Source organism: Myotis brandtii, unplaced genomic scaffold (genome assembly GCF_000412655.1).
Source record: "Myotis brandtii unplaced genomic scaffold, ASM41265v1 scaffold463, whole genome shotgun sequence".
Taxonomy (NCBI): Eukaryota; Metazoa; Chordata; class Mammalia; order Chiroptera; family Vespertilionidae; genus Myotis; species Myotis brandtii.
The window spans coordinates 2,322,745-2,336,576 of NW_005367694.1; the positions used below are offsets into that span (position 1 = coordinate 2,322,745).

Consider the following 13,832-nt stretch of genomic DNA (forward strand, 5'->3'; position numbering starts at 1 on the left):
TTTTATTGATTTCAGAGAGAAAGGGGGAGGGAGAGCTAGAAACATCAATGATGAGAGAGAATCATTGACCAGCTGCCTCCTGCATGCCCCTGACTGGGGTTTGAGCCCACAACCAAGGCATGTGCCCTTGACCGGAATCAAACCCAGGAACCTTGAGTCAACAGGCCGAGGCTCTATCCACTGAGCCAAACTGGCTAGGGCTTTTAAATATATTTTATTGATTTCAGAGAGTAAGTGAGAGGGAGTGAGAGATAGACACATCCATGATGAGAGAGAATGATTGGTCGGCCACCTCCTGCACGCCCCACATTGGGGATTGAGCCCACAACCCAGGCATGTGCCCTGACCGGGAATTGAACCATGATTCATAGGAACTGAACCATGATTCATGATTCATTGAACCCTGGCTCATAGGTCGATGCTCAACCACTGAGCCACACTGGGTGGGCTGTTTTTATTATTTAGGACACGTGTGTGTGTGTGTGTGTGTGTGTGTGTGTACCTTATTATGAACAATGGAAAAGAGATTACATGAGAGGAAAGGTACCCCTGGCCCCGGAGCCAACAAGGCATGCCGCAGCACTGCTGCAACGCCGACAGTGGGACAGCACCATCTGCCACAGAGCTCATAGGAAGGCGTTCACTGTAGACAGGCGCCAGCCCTCAGGGACCACCAAGCAGGAGAAGGGGAGGTCTATGGAGTTCATGGAATGGGTATGAGGATAGGGGGGTTACCAGGTGGCCTTTTACTGTATGTTTTCTAAGCTCCCTACCACCACGATGTGTTTAACCTGCCAAAACCCCCATATGTGGCTTCCATCTGTCCCAGATTAGAGGTGGGAACACCAAGGTGTGCAGAGGCCGAGCATCTCGACTGGCGAGTGTCAGTTTGGGCTTCCATCTTGGCTCCTCACCCACATCTTGGAATGGGTTCAGAGGAAGCCCTCTGGGGACAGAAGACAGTGAGTGGGGGCAACAGAGAGAGGGAACATCGTTTTCTACCTGTTGAACTTTGTGGAATTATTCCCTACGTAGATTACCTATTCAAAGAAAGTAGATTAGAGATGAAAGGACAGTGCATGGAGCTGAGAGTCACGATTCCAGGGGCTGCCCCATTGGCTGTGAGCTCTCAGAGGCTCAGTTTCCTCACTCACCAAGCTTGCGCTACATCCCTGTGACAATCCCTGGAGTCCACAGCTCAAAGCCGCGGGGACCTGAGTGTCTGTGTAGTGAGAAGACTTCTGCAGCCCAGCTCTGAAAGGCAGCCATCTTGTAAGCAGCCGGTTCCATAGCCCAAGTTGGTGTCAAGGATTCACCACTCTCAACCTGGATGGCCTTGGCTGGGTCACCGTGCAGCCTCTTACCAAAGGAGGATTATGCCAGTCTGCCCTGAAGGGCTGTTTTAAAAGACACATTGTACCCCTCGCACAGCCAAGTGGCACCAGGAGAGCCAGGGAACATACAGGATTATGAGGCTTTATCACAAACAGGGCAGGTCTGCAACTTACTGCTGAAGCGAACAGGCTGCGCCACATTCACTGAGTGGAAATGCGTGGGGTCGCCACCTCGGGCCCGCCCCTGCCTCGGATCCACAGCTTCCTTCCCATGGTAAGGTCGAGAATCCCCAGTCACTTCTGAAAGCAAAAAGAGAAGTGGACTGTAAACACTGCTCTCACAGCAGAGTGGGCAGACTACTTGAGGCTGGGAGACCAGGTGTGGGTGAGCATAGATTACATTTATTCAGGTTTTCTTAAGAACTCTATAAAATGTTGCTGTTGGTATCAAATGGTTATATGCACATCTTACTAAAATTATTCCTTAGCAGTCTTCATTTTTTTACTACTATCATGAAATGAGGTTTTCCCTTCATTGTATTTTCTAACAGGCTATTGCTGGCAAAGCACAGGGTCAGCCATTCTTGCTGCAAATCCCTCAGTAGCTCTAGCCCAAGCATGCCAAACTCATGGCCAGCAAGCCGCATGCCTCGTTTAACCATGCTTGCTCTAGCCCCTTGGGGTTTCTTCCAGAGCATAGGCTGCCCTCCTGCCCTAACTGCCTGGGAACCTCCCCTGGGAGCATGAAGGGGGAATGGCTGTAATCTTTGGCAAGGGGCGGGGCATGGCATGGGGGGTGGAGGAACGTGGTGTGTCTAGGGCAAGTGGTTGGAAGGTGAGGTGGTGTCCCACAAACCCACCTTCCCAGACTGGCTGGCAATTAGCCCCACTGACTAAAGCTTCTCCAGCCATCTGGCTCTGCTATTATTACAGACTCTGATACTGTTTTTATTTCATAAATAATCTATTTTTTCTCATTATAAAATAAATATTCAATGCAAAATATTTGAAAAATACGTTTGAAAAGACAAAGCGTATTAACCCATTACTATGTTAGGGCCCACCCTTCAGTCTCTTTTTTTTACATAAATTCTTAAAACTCTATTTTAGGATTTGCGTTGTAAGCTTAAGACTATAAACAGCTTCCCATATTCTGAAATAAACTTAAGACCATTTTAAAAAATATATATATTTTATTGATTTTTTACAGAGAGGAAGGGAGAGGGACAGAGAGTTAGAAATATCGATGAGAGAGAAACATCGATCAGCTGCCTCCTGCACACTCTCCACTGGGGATGTGCCCACAACCAAGGTACATGCCCTTGACCGGAATCGAACCTGGGACCCTTGAGTCCTCAGGCCGACGCTCTATCCACTGAGCCAAACCGGTCAGGGCAAGACCATTTTTAATGGCTGCATGGTATTCTGTGAATGAATTTCTGTAATTATCACCATCTCCTATGGTGCAAAATTTAGGTTGTTTGCATCCTTCCAATACTCTAAGAAGGGTTGCACTGAACGACTTGTACATAAATCTGTTTGTGCCTCATTATTTTCTTCTGAGACCTGAGAAGTCATGAGCCCTACCAGATTTGGCTCTCTCCCCCACTAGGTATTGAGGAGAGTATTTCCAGCTCCTTCTCTGGCATATGATGGGGAACGGGTGTCCTTTGATTGCCAATCATTCTAAAATATAAAATGTGCTACCAGTGTCTGAGATAAGCTCAACATAAAGCAAAGACCTCAAAGGAAAAGCATCTTCAAGGCCTTGGAGTGATCTCATCATCAACACAACCACCTCATTTGCTGCTGCCCCTGTGGAAGGTGGCCTGAGGCTGCAGCTGCTCTCTTCCAACACCCAGTCCTAGGAGCCACTGGCACCATCTCTCTAGGACTGGATTGCCCCATGCACACACCCTGAGCACCACTGCTCCTGGGAGGAGACGGACAGTTCTGGCACAGGGACAGCGCTACAAAGTCCTCCTCCTCCCTTCTCCAGGCAGGCAGAGGATGGGGAAGAGCCACAGTGCCTCCTGAGGGAGGGTGGACTTAGGATCGGGAGATGAGGGAAGGGAACAGAAGGGCTTCCCAGCAAAGGGCACAGCTTGGGCAAAGGCAGGCATGTCTGGGACAGGCTTCAGGACAAGCTTGGGTGTGGTAGAAGCCACACCTAAATTTCACATCTCCCTTCTGTCTGCTCAAACGAACAAGACCTGTGATTCCACTTGACGTCTTGGTCTCTTCCCCAGACCAAGAGCAGCATCTGGTCTATGAGAGGCCACAATGCTCACAGACAGATGGATCCAGGACAGCGATTTTCAATCCTTTTCATCTCCTGCCACACACAAACTAATTATTGAAATTCTGTGGCATAACAAAAAATATAATTTTTTGCCCATCTGACAAAAAAAACACACACACAAAAAAACAATTTTGATTCATTCACACTGGATGGCTTTTGTTGGATTGATTGCTGTCATTTTAAACTTGACAATCTAAGGGAAAAGAGGTCAGTGCCCCTGACTAAATATTGCATGCTTTAAAACTCTTTTTTTAAAAAATTTTTATTGATTTTTTACAGAGAGGAAGGGAGAGAGATAGAGAGTTAGAAACAGCGATGAGAGAGAAACATCGATCAGCTGCCTCCTGCACATCTTCCACTGGGGATGTGCCCGCAACCAAGGTACATGCCCTTGACCGGAATCGAACCTGGGACCTTTCAGTCCGTAGGCCGACGCTCTATCCACTGAGCCAAACCGGTTTCGGCCATGCTTTAAAATTCTTGCAGCACACCGGTTGAAAATCGCTCATCTAGGACATGGGGGAAGAGAAAGAAAGGTAACAGCGTTCTGCTGGGTTACATAGGTGCTGACCATCACCGGGTGGCCTGGATGCTGACTGTGCAGAAGGGAAGCTATCTGCAGCATGGGGGTGAGGGGGCAACAGGTGAAATAGTTAAGGAAAGAAAGCCTGGTGGTGATGGAAGAAGCTACTTTGTGCAGAGCAGGCTTCTCCAAATTTCAGGAGGCAATTTTGAGCCCTTCTCTTTTCTATCATTTCTCTTCCTACCCAAATGCCCACATCCATCCCATCACTCATTTATTCAGTGCCCATTACATGCTGCCAAGGAAACCTACCAGCACAGACATGGGTCTTTGCCAGCAAGAAGGGGAAGGGCTTGGCTAAGGAGGTGAGGGTGGTGGGGGAGGATGCAGAGCACAGGATCAGCATCCTTACAAACCTATCAGGACCCCTCTGACAATAAAGAATTTGCTTCTGAGACCCAGTGTTTCCCCATTAGGGCCAGCTGGAGGGTGTGCAGCTCTCACAGCTGAGCTGATTCATGTGCAGCTATGCAGACACCCCTCCGTCCCTTCTCTACCTTAGTGTGCCAGGCACTGTCCGAGGCATGGGGAATACTGTAGTGGGCAGTGAACACAACAGAAAATGATCCTGTCCCCGCTTAGTGATAAGACATGCCCTCCTGAGCCTTCCTCTCCCATCCAGCAACTGGCCGGGACTGTGACTGTGACGGGGCCCAAGCCCAGTCCTGCAGTCCTGGAAAGAGTGCTCCCTGCAACACAAGCTGCCACTTATGCTCTTCTCTCCTCAGATGTCCTCACCAGGACTCCAGAGCAGCTCCGCCTACCAAAGACTGAATGGGAGCCCACAGAAGGAGATGTGAAGCAAGGAGAAGCCAACATGGTTGATTTGCTATTGAAAAAAACAAAACAAAAAACAAGGAAAAGGGAAATGTTTTACAGATGGGAAAGCAGGCTCAGAAGTGTTATGAGACTTGCTTCAGAGCAGAAGTGGAACACAGAAGAGGTGGGCCCTCCTCCTCCAAGTTCACAAGACCTGAGTCACCCTGTCTCACAACCTGGCCACCTGAAGCCTGTCTCCACCTGACCCCCTGGGCAGCTGCCTCCTCTCCAGGCTTTCAGATCCACTGGGCACCAGGCTTTCTGCTTCCCCAGCACATGTCTCAAGTGAAAGCTGGGCAGCTGCTCGAGAGCCCAAGTCCAACATGGAAACTGAGTCAGGGCAGGTACTGGCAAGCTTACTTCCCAATAGCATTTGGCCAGAAATGAGTATTATATGTAAACTAGAGGCCCGATGCACGAAATTCATGCAAGAGTAATTCCTCCTCCACCCCCTTTCCCCCCCACCCCGCTGCCAGCACCGGCTTTCCCTCTGGCACCTGGGACCAGGGCTTCCCTTGCAGCCCCAGCTTCCTCCGGAAGGTCGTCTGGAAGGTCATCTGGTCTAATTAGCATATTATGCTTTTATTATTATAGATAAAATACAAAATATGAGTGACTCTAATTTGTGTTTCTAGAACTTGAACAAATATATTAGGTCCAGATGAGCTTATAACTTCTCTGAATGGAGAGGGCAAGAATGACTGGAGCCTCTTCAGCACACACATCACTTTCCTACTTTACACCAAAACAGGTTTAAATCATGGTAAAAAATCAGACGTTACTCAGTAAGTCAAATAACACTTACTTACCAAAATGGGATTTCTAACATGAGAGAGCCTAAAATGTGTATTCTGCTGTTGTTGGGTGATCCTGTAAGTCCCTAAGGCTCTGTTCACATTCTTTATTGCTACCTTTTGATAAAGGGAAGATCTTAGGTGTTCTATATTATCTTCTAGAAGTTTTTCTTTAACTTGAAACCAATTTTCCTATATGTTGTACATTAGGGATCCAATTTCTTTCTTTTCCGACTGTCACAGCACTACATACTTAAGAATCTAACCTTTGCCCAGTGACATGTAATTCCACCTCTGCCATATATCATATTTCTGGCAGCTCTTCTGTCCTACTGGCCAATTCATGCGACCCTGAGCCAACTGTAAAGTAAGCCTTGACACTGGTAAGGGAAGTGCTCACTCCTGACTCTTCTTCAAAGTGCCCTAACAATATCAGGACATTATTCTTCCAAACCTTAGAACTGACTTGCCACATTTCCCAAAAACCCTTTGGAGATGCACTGAGTCCACAGATCAATATAAGAAGAACAGGCAGCTTTAACACATTAAGTCTTCCTAGCCAAGAACATCCTGCCTCAAGTCTTCTTTAATAACTCTTAATAAAGTTGTAAATTTTTCTCCATTAAAAATTTTACACATCTTCTGTTAGTTCCCACTTATATCAAATATGGGTCAGTTAGAACAGAAACCATGCCAGCTATTTCAAACACAAAGGGGTTTAATATAGGGAAGTCGTGCTTTAGAAACAACTGAAAAGGCTGGAGGTTTGTGTCAAGTGGGCCACCTCTAACTGTCTATTTCACCACTGCAGCTGCATCCAGAGAGTCAGGAAGCTGCTGTTGCCATCCACAGGTGAGGAAACTGCAGAAAAGCGCTGCCAGACCACAGCTGCCCTGCAGCCCTGAGACAGCTGGCCAGTGAGGGATGTGGAAGCCACTGCACTCACTCACCTCGGTCTAAGCCACACATCCACATCAGAGCCAGAGGAAGGAGGATTCTTCTACCTCTCTTCCACTTTCCAAATTTCAAGGGAAGGATCTCATGGGCAAATGATACCCAGAAGCCTACTGGCAGGGGATCTGAGCCTTCCAACCCCAAAAGGCAGGGAATGTACTACTGAATGCCCAGCCTATATCTAGCATACCACCCATTTTCTATCTTACAAAACCACACTGAAATTATGATCTACTGCTACATCTTTCATTTTCTTTGACCCAGTGGCCTTATATCTTATTGTAATTTTAGCAGGCTTTTAGCAGGGCAATGAAATAATCTCGCGTGGTCACTCCAGAGTCCTGAAGTCCATGTTCAAAAGCAAACTGACTAAGCTCTGGCCGGGGTGGCCCAATGGTTAGTCCTTGGTGAGTTTGTGAATGCACACTTGTCATCATCATGCACTCAATGGTCTGGGCCTAGAACAAGCGTTGTAAAACTCGCGGCCGGTCGTGAGTTTGACATGCTTGGCCTGGAACATGCCATCTACTCAGAACTCTGGGCTCTGTAGGATAGACTTTATTTTTCTATCTGGGGAGAAAATACAGGAACCTATGTAACTTCAAGTCAACACTTACACTGAGCGGACTTGTAACCCTTTGTGCCAACCAAGTATCCCAAAAGAGAAATCAGATCTAGTTCCTGCCTTCAGCAAGTCCACTGAGCATTGATAGATGAAGCTGAACCATACGAGTGCCCATCATTGTTTCCAATATCTATAATAGGGCAGTTATTACACCTAACCTTCAAAGCTAAGCCAAAAGGTGCTTTGAAAACAGCAGATAAACCATGCTCCCATTTTAAAGCAAGCCAGGAATCATTTGGTTCTTTGTTCAGAAAACTCTCTAGGAGGCTAGATATGAAGCCTCACCCTGTAAGTCACACCAGGGGAAGCTCACCAGGCTGACCCAGCCTATAGGAAATTCTCAAACACTGGGAAGTTCACACTGTCTGGTCTGTGACCCAAGGAATGACCAGGTAGTCTCTCAGACACAGAACTATCCCAGAGGCTCCTAAACCAGCCACCAAACTCTTATTTGGAAAGGTAGGCGCCTCAACCACAGACATGCTCATCTAATGAAGGAAGAACAGGCCTAAGGGATGATTAAAAAATAAGTCCCACCCTAGCCAGTTTGGCTCAGTGGATAGAGCGTCGTCCTGTGGACTAAAGGGTCCTGGGTTCGATTCCTGTCAAGGGCACATGCCTGGGTTGTGGGCTCGATCCCCAGTAGGGGCATGCAGGAGGCAGCCGATCCATGATTCTCTCTCATCATTGATGTTTCTATCTCTCTCTCCCTCTCCCTTCCTCCCTGAAATCAATAAAAATATATTTTTTTAAAAAAGAAATTATTTTAAAAAATGGGTTCCTTTACAGGGGTCATTTTTTTAAAATATATATTTTATTGATTTTTTACAGAGAGAAGAGAGAGGGATACAGAGTTAGAAACATCGATCAGCTGCCTCCTGCACACTCCCCACTGGGGATGTGGCTGCAACCAACGTACATGCCCTTGACCAGAATCGAACCTGGGACCCTTGAGTCCGCAGGCCGATGCTCTATCCACTGAGCCAAACCGGTTAGGGCTACAGGGGTCATTTTTATAGACAAATACATTCCAAACAGACCACCTCTATTTCTTGTTTTGGAACCATCCCTCAATGAACTGTCCCAAGCTCAAATGTCAAATGCTAATTGATGTCCCACCTGATCCCCTAGTTGGAGTTTTTTCCAGCACCTGGCCTATAGGAATTACAAGACTCCTTTCATTTACTGAATGCTGAAAAGGACCTCATCCCACCGAGGAAGAAGACAGGTCTCCTGCCCTCAGGGAACTCAGTCTGGAAGGAGAGATCAAGCATGGGCACAAGTGATGAAGAATTACCAGTGGTTCTATGTGCTACCAGAGAGGGATAGAGCAGGTTATTAGCAGAAGCCAACCTATAGCCATGGAGCCCACAGATGCCTTCTTGTTGTGGAATCATCTAGCCAAGCCTTGAAGGATAGGCAGGATCTGTCCACACAGAAACAAACCAAGAGGATCCCAGGAAAAAAGAAAGGCATAAACAAAGCATGTGGCTAGGAAATTCTTTTTTTCTTTTTATAAAAAATATTTTTTAAAAATTTATTTCAGAGAAGAAGGGAGAGGGAGAGATAGAAACATCTATGATGAGAATCATTGGTCGGCTGCCTCCTGCACACCCTACACTGAGGATCGAGCCCACACCCTGGGCATATGACCTGACTGGGAATTGAACCATGACCTTCTGATTCATAGGTTGACAGTCAACCACTGAGCCACGCTGGCCAGGCTAGAACATTCTTAATGGGGTGGGCACAGGAAATAGCCTAGCTGAGTCACAGAAGGGAAAATAATGATAAATTGGATTGGCAAAAAATAAGCCAGATTGTGAAGAAATTTAATTGTTAGGCCGAAGAGTTTAGAGCTGAGATTCCTTCCTCTTAGGGCTTTTATGAGACCACCCGGGTCTTAAACATATTCCATGTGTATGTGTGTGTGTGTGTGTGTCTCTCTCACATACTCATGCAGGAGTACACACAAGACACTACACTGTCCATCCTAACCAAGTAGAGAACCCGGGGTGTGGTGACCACCATTACTCATAGGGTGTTATATTCTTTGAGGGTACTGGAACAGAAACCAGGTAGAGAGACAACAATTTAGACTCTCTGGCATTCTGTCTTTGTGAGCACACACATCATCAGGAGAAAGATTACTAGTGACTGAGTGAGCAGGGCAGACAGGCAGAGCCAAGGCCAGTATAAGTGACCCTTGTCAGGATTCTAGCCAAGTTTCACAGACACCTACTTCCAAAACTAGGCAAGAGGAAAGGGAAGAAGCTACCATACTTCAGGTGCTGCTCTAAGGGCCAGGAGCACCTCCCAAAATGTGATATCATGGGCATCTCTCTTGCCTCACAACGCTCACCCTGCCATCTTAAAACTTCTGAGATCTACCTGTGTTAGGCATTTATTAAAAAAAAAAAAGAGAGAGAGAGAGAAAGAAAGAGGACAGGAGGAGCTTAAAATAACCTTCCAGCACATGGATATAGCATTGGATACCAGTTGACAGCATCTCCCCTGATGGGAAGCATGGGCCACGTGCATCTGCCTGCCCGACACTCACCTGGACAGTTGGCTTCGTCGCTCTCATCCTCACAAGTCACCAAGCCGTCACACTGCCAGGGGAGAGGGATGCACTGGATGGTGCCACTGCGACAGGCAAACTGCCCAGGGTTGCACCGCAACTCTGTGAAACCAAAGGGCAAGAGGCCATTGAGGAAGTGGCAGTAGCAGCGGAGACCTGGAGTGGCCAGGCCTGCAACCGCCTGTCCCTGCCACCACCCGGTCCCCATGTGCATGGGCCAGGCAGCCTGCCTACAGCCCCACTCCTTGGAGGCTTGCATGTACGCCCCAAGGAAGAGCCAAGAGCTGTGCCCAAAACGCCACAAATACCCAGAGCATCATATCCCCCCAAGATGTTGACCTTTATGTGCGACCATTCAAACATACACTGCGGCATTTCTGTTCAGCATCAGGCTATGCAGTGCACTGCAGAGGGGACAGAAACAAGAGGGTACACCTCTCACCTCCTGAGGGATTCTGGGTCAATAGAGAAGACACACATACTCTAGATACACATATATGGATAAACACACACACACGGTTTTCTGACAAAGCATAAATGGAGGTCACCACCACAGAAGCACTCGAACAACATGCTGAAACAACATGAAGGAGAAACTGCCTCCACCTGGGGGGCTCAGGAATGCTTCTTAAAGAAGGTGGGATGTAAACAGGGTTCCTAAGGCAGGTCAATGGTTTCAGAGGTACATATAACATAATAGGAAGGGACAAGCGATCCAGAAAAAGTAGGGCTTAAGGAAATATTACAAGGCAGGAGAACATGCCAATTAGACTGTGTGAGCTGACAAATACAGAATCACTGAAGATTGGAAATGTAAGAAGAATCAGACTGTGGTGGCTTTCAGGGTAAGATAATGCTGACCTTTATTTGGTATGTTGTAGGGGACCAACAAGTAATATGGTAAGATCCGTGTTTTAAGCAGATATCACTAGCAATGATTTCTGGAAGCAATTAAAATAGAAGGCCAGACAAAAATATTAAATAACTCAGCCAAGTAAGGTCTTGAACTGAGGCAGGGGTCGGCAAATTTACAGCTCATGGGCCAACTCCTGTCCTTCCCACCGTTTGTTTGTTTTTTTTAAATATATTTTATTGATTTTTTACAGAGAGGAAGGGAGAGGGATAGAGAGTTAGAAACATCGATGAGAGAGAAACATCGATCAGCTGCCTTCTGCACACCCCCCACTGGGGATGTGCCCGCAACCAAGGTACATGCCCTCGACCGGAATCGAACCTGGGACCTTTCAGATCGCAGGCCGACGCTCTATCCACTGAGCCAAACCAGTTAGGGCCTTCCCACCGTTTTTTTAAAAATAAAGTTTTCTTGTCGAAACCGGTTTGGCTCAGTGGATAGAGCGTCGGCCTGCGGACTGAAAGGTCCCAGGTTCGATTCCGGTCAAGGGCATGTACCTTGGTTGCGGGCATATCCCCAGTAGGAGATGTGCAGGAGGCAGCTGATCGATGTTTCTCTCTCATCGATGTTTCTAACTCTCTATCTCTCTCCCTTCCTCTCTGTAAAAAATCAATAAAAATATATTTAAATAAATAAATAAAAATAAAGTTTTCTTGGAATTGTGAGCTGTGGGACAACTTCAAGCACCCTTAACATACTTGTACTTGGAGGGGGGATCAGACAAAATATTTGAAGAAACAATGGCAGAACAACTTCCCAATTTGATGGAAACTATAAACCTGTAGATCCACAAGCTCAATGAACCCCAAACACAAGACATATAAAGAAAATTACTCCAAGGCACATCATAATCAAAGTGCTTAAAACCAGCAATAGAGAAAATTTTAAAAGCAGCCAGAGGAAGAAAGACATCACACAGAAAAACAGACAAAGACAACAGATTTCTCATTATAAACAATACAAGCTGGAAGACAGTAGAGAAACATTTTCAAATTCTGAAAAAAAGAAACAGCTGTCACCCCGGCCGGTTTGGCTCAGTGGACAGAGCATCGGCCTGCGGACTGAAGGGTCCTGGGTTCGATTCCAGTCAAGGGCACATGCCCGGGTTGCAGGCTCAATTCCCAGTGTGGAGCGTGCAGGAGGCGGCCGATCCATGATTCTCTCTCATCATTGATGTTTCTGTCTCTCTCTCCCTCTCCCTTCCTCTCTGAAATCAATAAACATATATTAAAAAAAGAAAAAGAAAAAAAAAAGAAATAGCTGTCAACCTAGAATTATTTAAAGCAAAAACATGTATACTACATTGTAGGGTTTATAACACGTAGCAGTAAAACTGTAACAATAGCACAATAGCTGGAAAGAAGAAGGGAAGCATACTGTTTTAATGCTTTTATATACCACAGGTAAAGTGGTCTGTCACGTGAAGGTAAACTATCATAAGTTAAAGAAAAATATCACTGCCGAAACCGGTTTGGCTCAGTGGATAGAGCGTCGGCCTGCGGACTGAAAGGTCCCAGGTTCGATTCCGGTCAAGGGCATGTACCTTGGTTGCGGGCATATCCCCAGTAGGAGATGTGCAGGAGGCAGCTGATCGATGTTTCTCTCTCATCGATGTTTCTAACTCTCTATCTCTCTCCCTTCCTCTCTGTGAAAAATCAATAAAATATATTTTAAAAAAAGAGAAAAATATCACTAAACTAACAAGAGTTATAGCAAGTAAGTCAACGAAGACAACAAAATGGAATAAAAAGTCAATTGAAAAGAAGGCAGAAAGAGAAAAAGAAATTAACAATAGATGGTACAAAAAATAAAACAAATAATCAATTTTGCCTAATCAGTTAACATATGGGATGATCTAAACACCTGAAAAGACAAAATTTGGCACATAGGTAAAAAAAACAAGACCCCACTATGTATTGCCTAAAAAAACCTCTTTATATAAGGACACAAATTGGTGAAAATAGAAGAATGGAAAACATGCTAACACTGATCAAAAGAAAGCTGGAGTGGCTATATTAATGCCACACAAAGTAGACTCCAAAGCACTTAATATTACCAGAAATAAAGGTTATTTAATAATGATAAAGAACATAATAATCCTAAATGTTTATGAATCTATTGCAGAGCTTTAAAATATGGATGAAAAATTGCTATAGCTGCTAATAGACAAATTCACAATTACAGTCAGAGATTTCACTCTCCTCCAAACAACCTGAACAACACTATCAACCAACTGGTCTGAACCAACACTTATAGAACTCTCCACCCAAAAACAGTGGAATACACAACTATTTTCATATGCATACATATATAACATTGATCATAATAGAGAATGTTATGGCCATAAAACAAATCTCAAATTTATGACTGAAATCATACAAAGTATGTTGTTTGACCACAATTTAATTAAAAAATTAAAAATCAACAACAGCCAGGCTAGTGTGGCTCTGTGGTTAAGCACTGGCCCATGAACCAGGAACTTATGGTTTGATTCCTGGTCAGGACACAGACACATGCCTGGGTTGCAGGCTTGATCCCCAGTAGGGGGCATACAGGAGGTAATGTTTCCCTCTCACTGGTGTTTCTCTCTCTCTATTCCTTCTCCCTTCCTCTTTCTAAAATCAATAAAAAATATATTCTTAAAAAAATCAACAGCAGAAAGATACCCGGAAAATCTCCCCAACTATATGGCAACAACTCACACACTTCTAAAGAGCCTACGGGTCAAAGAAAAAATATGGATCAAATAAACACATTAAAAAAATTCCTTGAAAGTCACAAACTACTAAAGCTCACTCAAAAAGGAATCAATAACCTGAGTAACCATGTGCTATAAAAGAAACTGGATTTTTATTTATTTTTTAAATATATTTTATTGATTTTTTACAGAGAGGAAGGGAGAGAGATAGAGTTAGAAACATCGATGA

At 45.4% G+C, this 13,832-nt stretch overlaps 1 protein-coding gene across 1 annotated transcript in view; it reads right to left on the reverse strand.

Moving 5' to 3' along the window:
* DGCR2 (DiGeorge syndrome critical region gene 2) overlaps window positions 1-13,832 on the reverse strand; it is a 48,511-nt gene that overhangs the window by 20,344 nt on the left and 14,335 nt on the right. The window contains exons 2-3 of the mRNA XM_005875588.2: window positions 9,972-10,094; window positions 1,509-1,634 (exon numbers count right to left, since the gene is read on the reverse strand). Of these exons, the coding sequence (XP_005875650.2) occupies window positions 1,509-1,634; window positions 9,972-10,094 (249 nt within the window). The remainder of the gene's footprint in view (window positions 1-1,508; window positions 1,635-9,971; window positions 10,095-13,832) is intronic.